At 43.4% G+C, this 20,169-nt stretch overlaps 1 protein-coding gene across 1 annotated transcript in view; it reads left to right on the top strand.

Annotated features, from left to right (window-relative positions):
* LOC144792390 (putative cation-transporting ATPase 13A4) overlaps positions 1 to 20,169 on the top strand; it is a 466,918-nt gene that overhangs the window by 132,192 nt on the left and 314,557 nt on the right. The window contains exon 3 of the mRNA XM_078667375.1: positions 4,582 to 4,728. Within this exon, the coding sequence (XP_078523501.1) occupies positions 4,582 to 4,728 (147 nt within the window). The remainder of the gene's footprint in view (positions 1 to 4,581; positions 4,729 to 20,169) is intronic.

Raw genomic sequence — 20,169 nt, forward strand, 5'->3', positions numbered from 1 at the left:
ATGGGTTTAAAGGTGGAAGTGTTCACAATCCTTAGGATGGCACCTGAAAGTTGGCTCAACTTCAACCAGGATTTTGCTATTTGGGGGTCCCAGGATAAGTTCTCATGTAATGTGACCCCCAAGTATTGAAAAGTTGTAACCCTTTCCAAGGTGGCTTCGCCGAAGGTGGGATTTGGTCTGGTCTTCAGGGATGGGTTAAAGATCATGAACTTGGTCTTCTCTGTATTGATCTCTAGACCATGCTGTATACAGAAGAGACCAAATCCATCTAAGATCCTTTGTATCCCCATCGGAGACTTGGAAAGCAGGAGGGTGTCGTCAGCAAACATAATAGCTGGCACCCTCCTGCCTGCCAAGAGGGGGGCGTCATTGTCTCTAACATTGTCCAGGTGGGATATAACACTGTTAACAAAGAGGCAAAACAGGGTTGGCGCCAAGACACAACCCTGCCTCACCCCTCTGAGAACAGAAAACCTTGATGACAATGCTCCATCCCTCCCACACCTAACCTGCGCGTAGTTGTTGTCATGGAGCCTAATTATGGCATGCAGTATTTGTATAGGGACACCAAGCTTCTTTAGGACCTCCCATAGTTTCTTACGTGGGACCATGTCGAAGGCTGACCTCAGGTCCACGAACACCATGTACAGTCTTCCCCCCTCTATCCTCACCGTTTTCCAGTACAGGAGGACAAGGCGGAAGATCTGATCCATGGTGGACGTGTTTTTCCTGAAGCCAGCCTGGAGTGGGCTCAACATTTCATTAGCCTCCATCCAATCCATAAGATGGTCCAGGAGGAGACGGGAGAAGAGTTTTTGGGGAACATCTATGAGGCTGATCGGCCTGTAGTTGGCTGGGAGAAGGGGAGAACCCTTTTTGAAGATGGGCACTATCTCTGCCCCCAGCCAAGTACAGGGGACCTTCATACCTCCCAAGATGGCATTGAAAAGAATTAGGAAATACGGGCCCCAGATCTCCGGATGGTGTCTGAAAAGATCACCAGGCAATCTATCCAGTCCCGGGGCCTTCCCCATTGTTAGTCTCTCCATTGCACCCACCACCTCCCCCAGGGTGAATTCCAAACCAGCTGCAGAGGTGGATAAATCGCCTCGGGCAATTTCATCATTAGTGAGTTGTTCGGTCTCTTGATATAGTTTACCAAAATGGTCTTCCCAGGCGGAGGATGCAATGTTTGGCTCCACTGCAGCTTTAGGTTCTCCTGTACCAAAATTAACCAGGGACCAACATTTTTTAAGATCCCTTGCTTCCAGTGCTAGGGAAAGCTCCTGCCAATGGTTCCAGTCCCACTCTGACCTTGCCAGTGCCATGGCCGCCTTATACTCCCGCCTAAGTTCGGCTACCCTACCCCTGTCTGCGCCTGCTTTAATTGAGGTAATAAGCTCTGTTTTAGCCTTTTTACAAGAGGAATTGTACCAGGTCGAGGTTCTAGTCTTATTGCGTCGTGGGGCTACCACGGGATAAAAAACCTCACCTAATGCTCCCACCAGGTTGTCATGAATTTGGCCTAATTGTTCGTTAAAATCCGGTTGTCTGGGCAGATTAATTAAATCCTCCATTTCTTCAAGGTTGGGGAGTGCTACTTCATAGATTCTACTTATATTATCTTCTGCACTAATTATTTTCCCCCATTTAACCCTTCGTCTGTTGGAGGTAAGAACCAAATTCCCAGGGTCACCACAGGGGTTAGAAGATGATGACTCGCCAACAGGGGCAGGGTGTTTCATTTCTAGTAACAGTGCGTTATGGTCACTGTCTGTTCTAGCCACTATCCTAAAATCCTGGACCTTGGACCATAGGGAAATGTCAACAAAGATGTAGTCCAGCCTCGATTCATGGTCCCTCCTGTTAAAGGTACACAATGAAGGGCTGTCGGAGGGAGTAAGTCCGTTACAAGCCCTTATCGCATAGTTTAAAGTAAGGGACATGATTTGAACTGCAAGAGGGGACCAGGATTTAGGGTGAGGGGATTGACATGGTGGAACACCCCAGTAATCATCTTCAGTGGAGATGGCGCCCTCTTTTAAGCCTTCCAGAGGTTCAAAGTGACAATTAAAGTCACCGCCCATCACTATTTTGCAGTCACTCGGAAGTTGGCCCAGGAAGGACGAAAGGTCTTCAAGAGTAGGTGATTCCGAGGCCACACTAACAGGGCGGGAGTATACATTAATAATTGCCAGATTTACAGCGTTTGGCCATTTGAGAAGCACACGCTGGATGTCCTGGGAGAACATAGGTACACTCTCCGCAGAACACCCAATGTGAGTAGCCACCCAAACCGCCAAACCACCCGAGGGCCTCCCCCTGCCACTCCACCTAGCCTGGATTTCAAAAACTACATAGCCCGTTCTACTCAGGGGATCCCTTGCCCATGTCTCCTGGAAGAGACAGATATCGCTCCTTTCCACTAGGAGATCCCAGTCCACTGTGTGGATTTTATTTGCAATACCCGCCACATTCCAGGACAAAAACTTCAAAACTTCAGTAGAAGTTTTTGCTACTTCAGTAGAAGCTTTTAATGCCTGCCCTCCAGTTGTTCCCAATAGAATTTCCGCCACATCATCCGCTGGTCGAAATGCGTGACGATGTACAGGAACTTCCATAGTGGGCTGCAAAGTAAAAGTAAAACTAGTGTTAGGGACACACGGGGCTGGAGGTGATGGAATTCTGTCGGATTGACTCTGGGGTGGAGTGAGTGCAACCCCCCTAACGATGGGGGAGTGCAACCCCCCCTAACGATGGGTTTGCACAAATATTGAGTTGCAAATATCGTGCGTCAGAAATATTGACAGCAGGAAAATCATTGTCAAGAATATCGACTTAAGGTAAGTAATATCGATTTTAAAAATATCGAAGTGGTTAATATCGTTTGCAAAAATATAGTTGTTAAAAGTATTATTTGCTTAATAATGTTATGTATTTTAGTATATATTTTATATGTATGTGTTGTAATTTTTTGGGGGATAAGAATTGTCTGTATTTTTGACATATGTGTTACATTTTTAGCAGTTATTAATTATTTTTTGTTATTTGAATTTTGTGTTTTTAGTTCTGTAGCGGTTGTGGGTTTATAGAAGAATAGGGTGGAAAGTAATTTAATTATATTAAATGTCTTGATTATTTTTTGCTCATTAATATTTTTTTAATTGAGTTGTTATAGTGTTAAATGTATAAAGTTATTTATTATTAATTAATTAATAATTGATTGTTAATTATTGGTGTCAGAATATCACATATTAATATATCTCCTGTCGTAAATATTATGTCCTAAATAATGTTTACAAAATATTATAATGGGTGTAGATGTTCTGTTATTAACAGTATGTGAATATTATAAAGATAATATATAGGACATAATATTTATTCTCGGTGATATTCTAGTTCCCAGACCTGGCGGGACTGTCTGAGAGTTAAGGATGCATACTCATTATAGCAAGATTACAGAGTTCTTTAAAACATGTTTTAATTATGATCAGGGCAATACGTATCTCAGAGGATTATCCAATTGTAGTACGAAACAAAGGCATTAACAGTGATCATTACCCAATCACAGGAAATCAATATTGCATGTTTTCACAATTGAACTGTAAAAGATAAACCAAAGAAAAGCATTAATATACTTCCAGTAAGAGAACTCCTTCCCCATCTATATCCCCAAAACAACTGTGGAGGGGCAGGGCACAGGAGAGCGGCAAAGATGATTACAGTGTTAACACAGGGGGATTGCATCTGATTTAGGGTTTCTCTGGTTCAGATGGTGGGCAATGTTCTCTAACAGCCTTTTCAACCAGTAGTGCAATGAAGTACTTGACTTTCCAAAGTGTGTTGAACATGCAAAACCCTGTCAATGCTTGGAGGAAATTGTATGTTCATAGAAAATTTGACCCGACTCCGAAGGAAAAATCAGTGCAAACACTATTTGTACCCAATTTAGATTTACTGCCATACTTAGAATAAGGCTGGTCTTTGGGCACCAGTAATATTGCAAATTCAATTTACAGTGTTCACTACATTCTACAACTGTTCCACATCACTATTTCATTGTTTTATTTTTTTGTCCTTGGGAGAGGTAGTGGCCCTTATTCCATTGAACTGACTTTTAGGGAAGAAATTCTAACTACAAGATGAGAACAGTTTTTCATTACACTCGTCAGCTAATCAAAGGTATAGGGATCTGAAATGTGTTTCTATGATAAAGTTCTCTTCCATCTTGTGGGATGGAGACAGAAACAATAGAGATTGCTCAAGAGCTATGAGTTTACTATTAAACTACACAACTAGTCAAGTTCTCAGGGATATCAAATGTGTTTCTGTGATAAGGTTCTCTTCCATCTTGTGGTCTGGAGAAAGAAACAGAGCATTGCCCAACAGATATGATATTACTATTACACTCCACAACTAGTCAAGGTCTCAGGGATCTGAAATGTGTTCCATGATAAGGTCCTCTTTAATCTTGTGGTTTGGAAACAGAAACAGTAGAGCATTGCTCAACAGCTGTGAGTTGACTTCCTCCTCTGCTGTCCATTGACCATGGACTGACTCTCCTGTAACATCTCTCTTTAGGATGACTTTAAAAGCTACTCCAGTAAGAAGGTGAGATGGATCTACCTGCCTGCGCTCATGAGCCCATCGAGGGGGAAGAGAGACTATCTCATTGCGGCTGACAAGAACGCCATCATCAACCGAGCCATCATGAAACCAGAGCACAAGGTAGATCCTTCAGTATCCTCCCCATCAGTATTATCATGTCAGCTGCATTCTGGGAGGGAGGAGGGGGTACTAGAAGTACAGTTGTCCTTACCAAAGAACTCATCACCAGTGCTTCAATAATCCCAGATAAAGTACAAATGGCAGCATGTACTTGATACTGTATAACAATTTATATGAAAAATCCATATGATCTTCCTGCACAAGTCACTCCCGGTAAATCTTGTGGATATTTCTACAGGGAAAATAATGTGAATAAGTGTTGCAGATCATGAAGGGTGACCATGAGGCTTTACATCCTTATCGTAGCAGTGGAGCTTGTCATGTTGCCGTAACACACACCTTATGTTGCATTATTGGTAATTCCGCATGCAGTATTACCGCATTATTTTATCAGAATGAGCCCTGAGCAATCCCCGGATAAAACCGTAGCAAAAATGTACTTATGATTGAAGGGAGGGGATTGTGATTACAATAAAAACTCTAAATACATGGAATTCATCTGTTTAGTAAACATAACCAACAGCATGCACTCTTTATAACGTCACACATTAAATACTGCAATAAATGTTCAATAACATCACCAAAAATCTATGTAATGTTGAGATGAATTTAACCTCACCCTAAAACCAGGAAAGAAAACAAACATCAACTACAATTGTATAGATTAATTTAAGAATCATTTAATGACATGGGATGTGCCAGTATCAGGATACAAACATAATTATTGATAAAGTCTTGACTATCACTAAATAATCACTAAATATTAGCACTTGTGCTGCCAAATAAATGCACATTTGCCAATTCATTCCATTCCTCAATCCATCAACACAGTGAATCATTGTAAGTCTCACACACATATTAACACTCTAACACTTCACCATCAAACCTTTTAGCTTTTAGTTTGGCTAAAATCCATCAAAAGTTACAATCACAGAAATATACAGTTCTAATCAGTTTCAACAAAAAACATCATAAAACATCCTATTTACATTGGGTTAAACATCATCAATGATTAAAATGAGTGCATAATAGATGAAACAGATCTACTAGACCCAACACCATAAAGACAGTCTTATTGAACGGGTATTCTTCATAGCAGTAAAAGTTCCTATGTAGTTAAAATACTTTAATGGACGGGACGTGAAAGTAACAATATCTCCAATGTTGATGTTAGTAAAATAGCGCATATCGGGTGATAGGCCACCACGTAAGCCTACTATACCATTTGCTACAAGCTGGCTATCCTGGGAGGCGCGTTGTCTCTAACCTTCTTCCAATGATTCGAAGCACAAAGCAAATAACGTGATACTGCCAGTGCAAGTAATTCTCTAGTGTCGTTCGTAAGGAACCTTAATGCTTACCTCCAGTGTCTCCCACCCTTAGAGTTTAACCCCTTCGCCGTGGGGCTAATTCCTCTGCGGTGCGGGGGAGGGGGCGGCGCGCGGCGCCGCCGTGCTTGTGACGAGCTCGGCTCATGACGAGCGGAGATCGTCATGACCACACCCATTTTCGAACGTTCAGCACAGCAGGGAAATTATCCCCGCGTGCGAGCGTTGCGGCGGTTATGACGAGCTCAGCTCGTCATGAGCACAGTGCAACCGTGCCTGCCGCTTTCAGCCATTTCTTGCACAGATTTCTATACTGTGGGCAGAAGAAACTGAAGTGTTTGACAGTTTCTGCAATGGTAGGGCAGTTTGGGCAGAGGTTGGTAATTGAGGGTGTCCTATCCCATTTCATAGTGTGAGTTCTAAGGGGCAGCATGCCACAACTGAATTGGACATATAAACACTTAGAACGGCATGGATACATACGGTCCATGTAGGGCTCTGGGCTGGTAGAGCATTTGTGGAGAAGGAACTGGCCGGCAATGGTATTTTACTGGTGTACTTTCCATGTTTGCAATACGATTTCCTCCCAGAACCGGATTTTCACTCCACAGGCATCACTTTTTGTGATCTGCCCCGGGGTGTTCCATAAGTTAGCATTGCCTATTCTGTGGGATAACACTTTTATAGCCTTCAGCCGGGATGTACTTAAGTCCTTATTGAGGGACGTTAACTCGTTCACACAGTCCCTGTATGTTACTAGTTCCCTAGTGGACCAAAGTCTTATCTAGAATAATAGGGGTTTGAGTTGGGCCACTAGGGCCTAGATGTAGGTAATTTTATTTTACCACTTCTTAAATACCGAATCATACCGATTCGGTATTTAAGAAGTGGTAAAATAGAGGGGGGGGGGGGATGTAGGTATTAAAGATTAGGTAAATACCGAATCATTAAGATTCGGTATTTACCGATTCTGTAAATACCGATTCGGTAATGCCCATTGATTCCTATGGGCATTGAAGCCCATAGGAATCAATGGGCATTACCGAATCGGTATTTACAGATTCGGTAAATACCGATTCCAGAAAGGGTGCAGGGGGTGTCACTTTGACACCCTCTAGCACCCCAAATACAGGCATGTGTGCCATGTGGCACACAGACATGTCCTAAGGGCATGTCTGTCTGTCACATGGCATAGGTGTGCATGCACACATGTGCAAGCACACCTGGATTCGGCATTTTACCACCCAATTGGATTGGGTGGTAAAATACTGAATATGAAAGGCCTTTGGGACTCAGAAGAGTCCCACCTACATCTAGAAGTTACCGAATCGGTAAAAATGCCAAATCGGTATTTTACCGATTCGGTAAATTTACCGAAACGGTAAAATTGACCCCCTACGTCCCAAAAACCCATTTACCGGTCGGTAGCGGCCGAAATCGTTACCGGCCGGTAAATGGCCACCTACATCTGGCCCTAGGTGTATAGCGTTGAGGGCTAAATCAAATCTTAGTGGTGAAGAACTGGGATTTCAAGTACCCAGCGGCGCCAGGGACACGCCCAAAGTCCTCTGAGTTCCCTTGCCTTGGTATACAGAGACACGGAATACTTCTAGGTGGCGTCAGAGATCAAATTTATTAGCTGCAGCCAGTAGCAGAAATCCCAGCAATACAACACGGTGTACAACTCAAGAAACTGCTCAATTTTACTAAGGCGAGATATCCCTATTTATACACAAAAAGGTACATTTAAAATGCACGCCCCTGCACCAAAATTCAACCAATAGAAAATACATGACATCACACAGCATCATATAGTAAAGCTCATTTTACAGTGTCCCAACCCACAAGTTAATATTTATTCATATCTAAATAATAATCTGGAAGGCCCGGACAAACCCTTAATTGAAAGCGTAACCCATGAAATGAAGAAACAGTAAAGAAAAGTAGTTTCAGATAATGTGCAAGATAACAGAAACGTAAAGAAACTTAAAAGTTAACAAATGTCTTGAATGGTGATTGGGAAAGTGGATAACGATCTTGCAGGGAAATTGGCTTGGCAGGGTCAATTCCAGGTGAAAGGCCAGTTTCTGAAATTAACTCCAGCGCACAAAGGAAACCTTAGTTAATGTACACATGACCCACAAAAGGTCAGACTGCTTTGCTCGCAGACTAACTTCTGGGGCCTACGTACAAGGCAACACCAGATGGCAGTCACGACGCATGGCAAAAACCCATGTTTAGAAAAGAAAGTCGTGCACTTTAAAAGCACGCAAAATCACAGAACCTCAGCCCCTCCTTTTGCCATTACGTAGGCAATAGCCTAAACTCATGTCAATCTGAATCTAGGTCTATATCTATTCTCATCAGGTCATCAAGGTGTTGCTGTAACATCATCTAATTATCCTTCACTTCTCTCGGGACTGGTCTTCTCACACAGATCGTAGCACAAAGACTACAAATGGCGGGACCACACTGGATGCTTAAACAACACGAGAAAAGGACAGCTAACGCCATACCAAGGAACATCAGAATCTTCCATCCCATTTGGACAACAATTTCCATAACCATCCCATCAATGACCAGTCACCTTCGTCCACATGAATAGACTCAGAGATCTTATGTAGTCTAGAGATGGCTTGGTACACTGTCGGGGCATTATCTGGTATGAAAACGCAGCAACTAGATCTAATCAATTTGCATGCCCCACCTCTATCTGCAAGTATAATATCTAAAACAAAACGGTTCTGTAATGTCATAAGGCGATCCGTTTGAAACTCAGTTGTAATATTGCTAAGGGCACCTGCAGTCTCATTTATAGTGGCCTTAACCACTCTCGTAAGCTGACGAATATTCCTACTATTAGCCATAGGACCCCAAAAGGGCAGGAAACCCTTAAAGAAGTCTACAGCTTCTTGTGCGACAGTATCTTTCGCATCGATTACACCTCTACCATATCTTGTCTTATGGTAATCGGAAACAGCAGTGTATGTAGGGGGAAGCAAAAATGCCACGTAACATGTGCCGGAAAAATCAGATGGCAATCATGTGTATGTTCTATCATAACAGACAAAATACGTGCCTTTAGCTGGCACGAACGGAGGAGATTTCTGGGACGTATAAACGTATGTGTGAACACACACACTCTTACCAAGCTGAGCTCTCGGATTCTGACCATTACCTTGCAAACAAAGATGACCTCGGTGGGGTACAATCCAAATAGGGGGAGACCTTCGCTGCCTTTCTTTCTCCGTCAAGCTAACACTTTGTCGTCTTATTCCAACCGACATATTCTCGTACCTCATCTTTAGGGATAGCATTATACGCGTCAATATCTCTAATCATATCGACTATTCCCTGTATCAAAGCATTCTTGCTCACGTTATCGTTAACAGAACGCACTGGAGAGGCTTCGTTCGCATAGATAAACATCGATTGGAGTGCCCAAACTGACCCATTAGGTGAAAAAGGCAAAACCAAATATGGCATTCCCTTGTCTGTAGTATGTGGCATAAGACCACACACCCAACAATTCGTGGTAATTATGATTAGCTGATTCTGATGCAACATCTGTATAAACGAATTATTCACAAATTCTGATCTTCGTGTCTGTTCATGTTCAGGTAAATTATGAAACTCATGTGGAGATGCAGTAGAAAAAGAAAGAGTAGGTTGGGAGGTAGATGTAAGCGGCAATTGTGTGACATAGAAAATCCAACCCACACAAGCTAACGCAATATTCACAAGCATAAGGAAACACATTATTCAAAAACATTTGCTACAAACCAATGTACACATTTTCATTTTGATACCACTTTTCTCAACACCTTTCTCAGACCCAAAAGACTCCATCCTCTAACCGTGCTGTTCGCGGCGGTTGGGTGTTCCGTGCTAAGGAATGCGTCTGTCAGTCCAGGGAACACCCTGAGACCAACCAGAACCTCGACCTTGTGTTTTCGGCTTGCACTCCCAAGTCTTTACACCGCGACCTTACAGCTGAGTCCGGATGGTGACTCGAAAAAGGAAAAAGCAAAAAAAAAAGTCTCTTGATCTGACGAGGTGTAATTCACTATATAAAAAATTCCAGTTTCAACTTTATTTGTCCATATGTACAGTCTTTCGCGGTCTTAGATTGTAGCGTTCTTTATTAGGTACAGTTGGATCCTTAAATAAAAGTTCTGGATTGGTGGTGTCAATCTTTAGATGAGGAGGCACAGCAGCTTGCAGAACATCATCATCCTCGCGTTCTGACCGTGTCCATGTCAAATGAGCATCACTAAATGGAACAAATCTAAGAGTTTTTTTACATTCAGAATCGGCTATACCTCCCCTCACCCACTTGTCATATGGTAAGGGCAATGGAACTTTTTTACAGTGGGTGGCATGCACCCAGTTCTTCTTGCCAGCTACTCTAACAGCAGTTCGAGTCACTAACAAAACTAAATGCGGTCCAGTCCACCTCGGCTCCCAATTTTTGTTCGTTGAAAATTCTTCGTGAGAATATAATCGCCGGGTTGAATTGTGTGTCCTGGATCCGCAGTTGCTGTCAGTAGACTGTCATAGACCTGTTGGTGGAGAACACGTAATTTAGCAGTCAAGTCATGTAAGTAATCCACCAACATAGGGTACTCAATACTGCTGTATTCTTTAGGACAAGGCACACCCCAAACATTCGCAGGACGACCAAACACGATTTCATACGGACTAAGTCCCACTCGAGAATGCACAGTCATCCTTGTTGACAAAAGAGCCAACGGCAAGGCATCAGGCCATGTAAGTGCTCGCTTGTACCTTAGCTAATTTCAGCTTCAAGGTACCATTGTAACATTCAACAAGTCCAGCAGACTGGGGGTGATTCGCTGCATGGAACTTTTGATTTCTTCCCAATCCAGCACACACTTTCTTCATGATTTGACCCACAAATTCACTCCCATTGTCCGACCATAACATTCTCGGGAAACCATACCTAGGGAAGTACTCTCTCAGCAAAACTTGGCTGTAGACAAGGCAGTATTATCTTTTAGGGGGTAGGCCTCTATCCACCTGGAAAAAGCACAAACAACCACAAGGACATAATTCAAATTATTGCATCTCTCCATATGAATGTAGTCTAACTGTATCACTTCAAACGGATACGTTGGAGGAGCAAAATGACCAGCTGGAGTTGGAGTTCCCTTACCAGGATTATACTTCAGACAAATCATACAATGTTTCACCACGTTCTCTGCACATTTCGGAATTCCAGCATTCTGCCAAACTGGAGCCAACAACTTGCATATTCCCTTCGAACTTATGTGAGCCATTCCATGAGCCATTGTAACCACTGGGAGCACATACGCATCAGGCAACAACCATCGCTGGTGTTCTGACAACTCATCCCAACAACCTGTCGAATCCAACATACTCGTAGTTTCTCTCCAAACACTCACTTCTTTCTCAGTCGCTTCAGCCTGAATTGTTTTCACACTTTCTATTGTGTCTTCACACATTCCACCAGCCATAACCCAATTAGCTGGGCCTGCAACATACATACGGCTCATCATGTCTTTCGCCGTTTCCTTCGCAACTTCATCTGCAAACGCATTCCCTCGACCAACATCGTCCACAACTTTCTTATGCGCACTACATTTCACAATTGCAATCTGCTTTGGGAGAGTGAGAGATTCCAAAAGTTCATTCACCAACTGCCCATGCTGTATTTTTGTCCCATGCGAAGTAAGGAACCCACGCTCTCTCCACAAACACCCACAACTATGGGCAACACCAAACGCATACTGGCTATCGGTGTAAACATTCACTCGCTTTCCTTCTGAGAACACACATGCTCTAGTCAGTCCAATCAACTCTGCTGCTTGGGCAGAATTCTGTGGTATGCGTGCTGTCTCAACAACTGTATGTAAAGTTGTAATAGCATACGCTGCAGTCGTTTCACCATTCGGAAGCTTAAAACACGAACCATCTACCCATAGGGTACCATCAACATCCATAAGGGGAGTATCCCTTAGATCGACTCTAGCTTTAGTTTCTTCCTCTGTACGAAGAAAACATTCATGCTGTTCCTGAGGATCCGTCTCTGTAGAGATCGGTAACAACGTAGCTGGATTCAGCACATTACATCTTTTAATGTGAACATGACTAGCCAACAATGTCAACTCGTAACCTGACAGACGTGCACTAGTAAGGTGCTGTGTCTTAGTCCTGTTCAATAAGGTATCCACTGCATGTGGGACCATCACAATCAACGTATTGTTCAATACCAAACTAGCAGACTGTCGAATAGAAACAGCCGCTGCAGCTGTAGCTCTCAGACAACTCGGCAACGCCTTAGCAACTGGGTCCAACGTTGCTGAAAAATACGCGCATGGACGCTGCTTGTCCGCGAATGGTTGTGTCAACACTGACAACGCACAACCTTCTCTCTCGTGCACGTACAACGTGAAAGGCTTACTATAGTCTAGAGCACCCAACACAGGAGCCGAACACAATGCATCGCGTAGTTCAGAAAAACTTTTCTGACATTCGTCAGTACCAAGGAAGAGGATGCGGAGTATCTTTCAGAGTCAATGCCAACAGAGGTTTCGCTAGCAAGGAAAAATTGGGGATCCACTGTCTACAATACGATGTAATACCTAAAAAGGCACGCACTTCTCTCTGTGTGGATGGTACATTCATTTGCGCAATCGCTTGAATTCGTTCTGGGGTCAATCTCCTTCCCTCCTTCGACAAAAGATGACCTAAGTAGGTCACTTCTTGGCGACAATATTGCAACTTTGAAGGTGACACTTTATGATGAAGGTCAGACAAATACCGCAACAAAGAAAGAGTAGCCTCTTTACAAATCTTTTCATCATCAGCAGTAACCAACAAATCATCGACGTACTGAATAAGAGTAGCACCAACAGGTTACACAAAACCGTCAAGCTGAGTTTTGAACGCCTGACTATAGATGGAGGGACTTTCACAATAACCTTGGGGAGCTCTCTTAAACCGGAAGCTTCGGCCTCCTAATGAGAAGCCAAAAATATCCCTACTCTCCTCAGCAATAGGAATACTGAAGAAAGCATTCTTCAAATCGATGACAGAAAACCAAGCTGCCGAAGCAGGAATCAAAGTCAACAAAGCAGTGATATCAGGTACCACAGGAAACTGTGGCACTACTATCTTATTGACCTCTCGAAGGTCGATCACAAACCTGTACACAGGTGGCTGAGAAGCATCAGTACGTTTAAGAACAGGCAAAACAGGACTGTTACACACATTACCTCTCGTTTCCTCAACTACACCCTTCTCAACCAAATCATAGACAATCGCTAAAAGATCTCTCTCACCATCGCTCAAAATCTGGTATTGGGGATTACGAGGTAGCCTAGCATTTGACTTAAGGGTGACAACATAAGGTGGAATCTGCAAAAGACCAACATCATTTGGACCTGTAGCCCAAAGTGTATCAGGAAGCGAACGCAATTCCAGTGGCAAACAATCCTTAGACAAATACATTGGAGAAATCACTTTCTTACCAAAGGTAAGTTGTACTTCCGAAAGAGAACAATGCAATGTCGCATACAATCTTTTCAGCAAGTCCAAACCCAACAGATTCTCACCACAACCAGTCGTTAAAATAAGTGGAGCTTCCAATTCACAAGGGCCAATGGTAAGGGACAAAGGACTAGAAACCGGATTACGAACTGGGGCGCCTGAAAATCCTACTGAAACATTGGTCAAGCCAGACAAAGGTGCGCCAGGAAGTTTAGAGTGCATAATAGAACTCTTCATCGCACCAGTATCCAAAAGAAAAGGTTCTACCACACCTGATGTAATCACTTCAACATAAGGTCCACTCTGGTCTACTGGAACTGACACTACTCCCTCTCTTTGTCCTTGGCTGTCCTAGTTATCATTATAACCAGAACTCTCACCTTCGACATAGTAATCCTCAACATAATACTGGGCAGACTGACCACTTGGAACATTCTGTCTGTCAAAATAATTCGCAGAATTCTGTAGGGAAGAGGAACGCTCATTCTGAGGGATCACACCACGTCCCCTACCCCTAGGAGCTTGCTGAATACAACCACGACCTCTCTGACCAGATACACCATTCACATGCTGTAACAAAGCCAGGCAACTATTCTTGTAATGACCTTCCTCTCTGCAATAAGCACACTGATTAGGGCCAGGAAAGAATCGCTGAACATAAGGCTCAGGCTTATGTAACAATCTCTGAAATTGTGGAGGTTGCTGAAACTGAGGCTGATTCTGACGAGGCGGATACGCTTGCTGCAAAAGAACTTTTGTCTTTAACTCTTTAGTTTTCTTCTCCACTTTATCCTTCTCATCTTTATCCCTATTCTCATAATATTGTGCAGTAGCCAATATCTGGGCTGACGAAGAGACAGCCCATGAACTCTCAGAGTCCTTTAACTTATTAGAAAGTTCGGGAAGCAAATTAAAGACAAATTTATCCACAAACAACCTTTGACCACCCTCCGTACTCATATCCTGACCACTATGATCAATAAACGTCTCTTCAAACCTAGTGAAGAAATCAGATACACTCTCGTCTTTCTTCTGCTTACATGCTGCTAACTTATCCCAATTCACTCGTAAAGCAGGCATCATCGTTTTCATCAGATTAATAATTCTACCTGGTAATTCTGAAACTAGAGGTTCAGGTTTAGCACCTCCCTCCTGTCTACCATCTGTGGCAACAATATTCGCCCAGGTATCACCTAATTCAGCAGCATGATTCTCATGACGAATCTTTGCCCACAAAGGTTGGGGGACTACATTACCCATCAACATATCGATGTAAGCTAAATTCATAATACACGCTTCAACTGTCTGGGACAACTCCTTGTAATAACCAGCAGGATTCTTACGAGGGTCAGGTAAGGTCTGCTTAAGAGCCAAGACCTCTGCTCTCCTCCAAGGGACATGTAGCCATATTCGCTGAAAATGTGGCAGAATAAATGGATTAGCGTTTGGGTCCCCTTCCTTCCAAATTGGGGGAACTTCTCTCATTGGATACTGTCTCGCTTTTCTTCTAACAGAAGAATCGGGTTCGTACAATGTCTGAGGCGGAAGGCTAGATCTAAAAGCCAGTATCGTCTCTACGGCATCTGTAATATCAGATTCTACTATCATCCCTTTAGCAAAATCCGACTGAACATCAAGTAGTTCCTGCGGGATCAAACCCAAATCATTACCTTCCCATTCCTGACGCAAAAACATACACATCACATTAAAAACATACCTTTGCTTAGGCGGCTCCCACTGAAAGAAAACATCCATAACCGCTGGCAAACTATACCTTGAGGCATTTATAATCCATTTACGAGCCAACAAATCCAACACAGCCCGTTCCTCAGAACCAGGAAGCTGACTACGACTCTGCTTACGCTCCGAAACAGGGGTCATATTCAGTGACCCAAACAATGGTGACAACAAATTAGAAACCGTTTCTGTCATTCGTTTTCGAACAGAAGGAGAAGAAGCAGACTTAAGAACAGGAGAATAAGTATTTTGAGGCAAAGAAGGTGTAGGGACAAGAACAGTAGAAATCGAAGATGCAGAAGCAGAAGGCAAAGGAGTTTGAGGCAAAGCTGGTAGCAAGGCTGGCGACCCTAGAATGGGTTGCGCAGGAGGAGGCAAAACCATCTGTGGAGCACCGGGTGGCTGAACAACAGCAGGAGGTTGTACAACAAAGGGTGGAATAACCGGGGGTAATAGAGGCGCAGTAGCACCCTGCACATAGGGCGGTGGCAATCTCAGTAAATGAGAGATCAAAGGATCTTTTTCAAGGTCTTCAATAACTTTTGGAGGAGAAGACGGCAAGGCCGGATAACATTTATCTATGGCCATACAACGCTGTCTATCTAAAACTTCACTCCCATGCTCTTCTCCATCTTCCTTAAACTGTCTAGCAGCTTGTAGTACTGACATATTCTTATCTTTCCTATCTCTCTTTGCTTGTTTAATTTCTCTCTGTTTGGCTTCCTTACGCCAAAGGCGGAAAGAGTCAAACATTGCCGGCCGGGCTTTCTTCTTAAATAGCTTAACTTCTAGATTGTCTAAAATCTCTGTTTCAAAACTACCATGTGGGGCCATTGCAAAACACCATCCTTTTTAGTGTAGTGGACCCATACTTCGTTATAAGTAATGGGGCCCACTCTGTGTTTAGAATAGAGCTCATAAGTCGGAGTTCCAACCGGAGGTATCGGACATGAATCCTCCAATCGGGAATCCCTGTTACTACCACAAACAAACCAATTACCATATTTACCAAGACCAGGCATCTTGCTCACTAGTCTGGTTTCAAACTTCAAAGGGAATCAAAAAATGATACACTCGTAAATATACAAGCCCTTTGGCTTTGGGTACTGCAGCAACCAAATCAAAACCAAGGAACTAGACAAAGTTGCGGGAGCGACCCACTTATACTTAACCAAATATATGTCACGCCACCAGAAGACAATCTATCGTCTCACTTTACAAACATCAATCGGAGGGTCCAAGACAAGGCGACAGTCAGGGCAGCAGTCCTTCGTAGCCGTTGGAAAGCGGGAAGCCTCGCAGAAAAGACCTTCGGTCCACGTCGACATGCAGGGGTCGATGAAGTGAGGTCCCTCCTCCAGAGTTTCCTCACGTGGCTCCTCGCAATCTTCGGGGTTGGACCGGTACCACTGAAGTCGTCCCACGTTGGCAGCGCCAACTGAAGAACTGGGATTTCAAGTACCCAGCGGCACCAGGGACACGCCCAAAGTCCTCTGGGTTCCCTTGCCTTGGTATACAGAGACACGGAATACTTCTAGGTGGCGTCATAGATCAAATTTATTAGCTGCAGCCAGTAGTAGAAATCCCAGCAATACAACACGGGGTACAACTCAAGAAACTGCTCAATTTTACTAAGGCAAGACATCCCTATTTATAAACAAAAAGGTACATTTAAAATGCACGCCCCTGCACCAAAATTCAACCAATAGAAAATACATGACATCACACAGCATCATATAGTTAAGCTCATTTTACAGTGTCCCAACCCACAAGTTAATATTTAGGCATATCTAAATAATAATCTGGAAGGCCCGGACAAACCCTTAATTGAAAGCGTAACCCATGAAATGAAGAAACAGTAAAGAAAAGTAGTTTCAGATAATGTGCAAGATAACAGAAACGTAAACAAACTTAAAAGTTAACAAATGTCTTGAATGGTGATTGGGAAAGTGGATAACGATCTTGCAGGGAAATTGGCTTGGCAGGGTCAATTCCAGGTGAAAGGCCAGCTTCTGAAATTAACTCCAGCGCACGAAGGAAACCTTAGTTAATGTACACATGACCCATAAAAGGTCAGACTGCTTTGCTCGCAGACTAACTTCTGGGGCCTACGTAAAAGGCAACACCAGATGGCAGTCACGACGCATGACAAAAACCCATGTGTAGAAAAGAAAGTCGTGCACTTTAAAAGCACGCAAAATCACAGAACCTCAGTGGGGTGATAGGGAAACTTGGGGAAAGATTAAAGAGACCCTGTATAAACTTATTTTCAGTTTTTGTCAGCCCTTCTGCTTGGACATGGCTCCAACTCTCTGCTCCATAAGTTGCTGATGCCACAGCTGTTGCTCTATACACGGAAAGAACCGTACACAGAGCACCTCCTCAGGCAGCCCTATATTTTCTCCCTATGGCGGAGGTTTTAACTTGGAGGGTGGCTTTACTTTACTCCAACTGGGGGACCCACTTCTGGTCTGGTTGTCACTTAACCTAACTCCCAAGTAGTCAAAGTATGGAACTTTTGGGAGGCAGACCCCCTCTATATGCACGTGCCTCAGTATGATCTGTGGAGGTTAATGGTCATGACTTTGGACTTTGAGGAATTGAGCTCAAGACCTCTTTCCGCGCAGGAGACAAAGGCATTTCGTTTTGCTTGAAGCCCAATTGGAGTGAGTGAAATTAGCAGGGTATCATCAGCGAACATCAAAATAGGCGTCGGCACACCTCCTAATTTAGGGGTGTCATGTATACAGTTCATCAGTCTACTTACTGCTCCATTAATGTAGAGGCTAAATAGGGTGGGGCAAGTACACACCCTTGTCCAAACCCTTGATTGATCTCGATCTTTTCTGACAGGTCCCCAGCCGTATTCCACCTGACCTTCGCATTGGTACTTGTATGTAAGACTCTCAGAATCCTAAGTAGGTCAGGAGGAGTACCATACCCATCCAGTACCTCCCATAATGTTTCCCTTGGCACCAGGTCAAATGCCACCCTTAGGTATATAAAGGCGACATATAGGTGGTCATGCTTCAAGGTGACATATTTCCAAGTTATCACCTTGAAGCGGAGGACCTGGTCCAGTGTACTAACCTCGGGTCTAAACCCAGCATGCGCCTCTTCTAGGATGTTGTTCTCATCCATCCAATAGTTAAGTTTGAACAACACCTGCCTACAGAACTTTTTTTGGGTGTTATCCAAGAGGCTGATGGGTCTGTAGTTTGAAAGGTGTGATCTTTCTCCCTTTTTGAAGACGGGTACGATAATTGCTCCATGCCATGTAGGCGGAATGGAATTCCCTTTTAGAATACTATTACATACAGCGCTAAGGTATGTCCGGTTGAGACACGATGTCCGGTTAAGACACGAAGAAATCACCTGGTATACCATCAATCCCAGGTGCCTTTTCTTTTATTATTTGCTTAACTGAGCAGGTGGGTTTCATCAATAGTAAAGGTAAGACTAAGTTTCGATATACTCGTCATGAATTGAAATTCCCATCAGGCCACTCCTGGCGGGAGACTTGTTGGATTGTTCTGGTTCTACTTGCCTTTATACAGGCCACTAAAATGTGAGACCCATAGATCAGGTTGTATAGTTAGCTCCAGATGGTTAGCACAGGAGGAGTTGATAGCAATTATTTTCCAGAAGGTCTTGTGGTCTCCCATCTCTAGGGCTTCTGCTATAAGTAACCACTGATCCTCCTCCCAGTCTCTTTTGGCCTTTTCTAATGCAGATTTCTACTTTTTTTCTGGCCTTTGTGATTTCAGCTCTTTGTCCCTATTTAATCGCACATAATATGAGGGATTTATCTAAACGGCAAGATTTTGAATACCAGGATGGGGTTTTCTTTTGGAAAACCCCTCTTTTTCAGTTCTTAACAAAGCACGATTTTAATGTGCCCATCAGTTCTGAATGTATAATGACAAAGTTGATGCTACCTATTTCTGTGAGGTCTACCTGAGCGAATTTCCACACAAAAATATTATATGGGTGTGTAATTTGCCCTTGTTTCCATCTCTATGGCTGCCCATTTAATATTTCTTAGGTTAGATGTAGGGACAATGGGCGAGAAGGTCACTACTTGATCTAATTTTGCGTCAGCAAATGCAAACATGGAGAAGGATGCACTTATGGATTGGTGGTCACTATCCGTTCTGGGGACCACCTTCATATCATATAGGTCTGCCCATACCTCAGTATCCAGGAAGTTATAATCTATTCGTGAAATGCTAAAGCCTCTTTCAAAGGTTGTGCAAGGGGGACGGTCTGACTTAGTGTTCCCATTAACCACTCTTATGCCATGGTCGAGAATCAGGTCGACAATTTGGGCTCCTACTTTAGTTATGTTGGTACCTTTGTTAGAACCAGGCAGGGATGAGGTCGAAGTTCTTATGACCATACCGCCTGGGATTTCTGTAAGATTCTGCCAACATTTGTCGGTATTTGAGTGTTGATATCACCTTGTACAATCACTACAGCTTTGCGGTTAAACTGTACCATCAGGGCATCTACCTTGTCCACTATAGGGGACTGGGCATTACGGGAACAGACCTAATATATACGTTGACCAATGCTATGTATCTTGGTCCTGTTTGGGTTGAGAGTTGAATTTCCATTGCTAATACATCGCTAGAGCTATCTGAAACTAGTCTCACAGCCGGAAATATGTAAAGAAGTAGCCATATTAATTGCCCACCTGATGGGCGTCCAGCCTGGGAAGGGATTGTATTCTCACTAAATGTTTGGAAACCTGGTCAAGGAATGGGATTAGTGGCCCATGTTTCTTGGAGAAGAATAATGTGGTGCGTGGCGATAACAGTATTCCACTTTGGGTCATTAAGTT

Source organism: Lissotriton helveticus, chromosome 11, assembly GCF_964261635.1.
Source record: "Lissotriton helveticus chromosome 11, aLisHel1.1, whole genome shotgun sequence".
In the NCBI taxonomy this organism is placed as follows: Eukaryota; Metazoa; Chordata; class Amphibia; order Caudata; family Salamandridae; genus Lissotriton; species Lissotriton helveticus.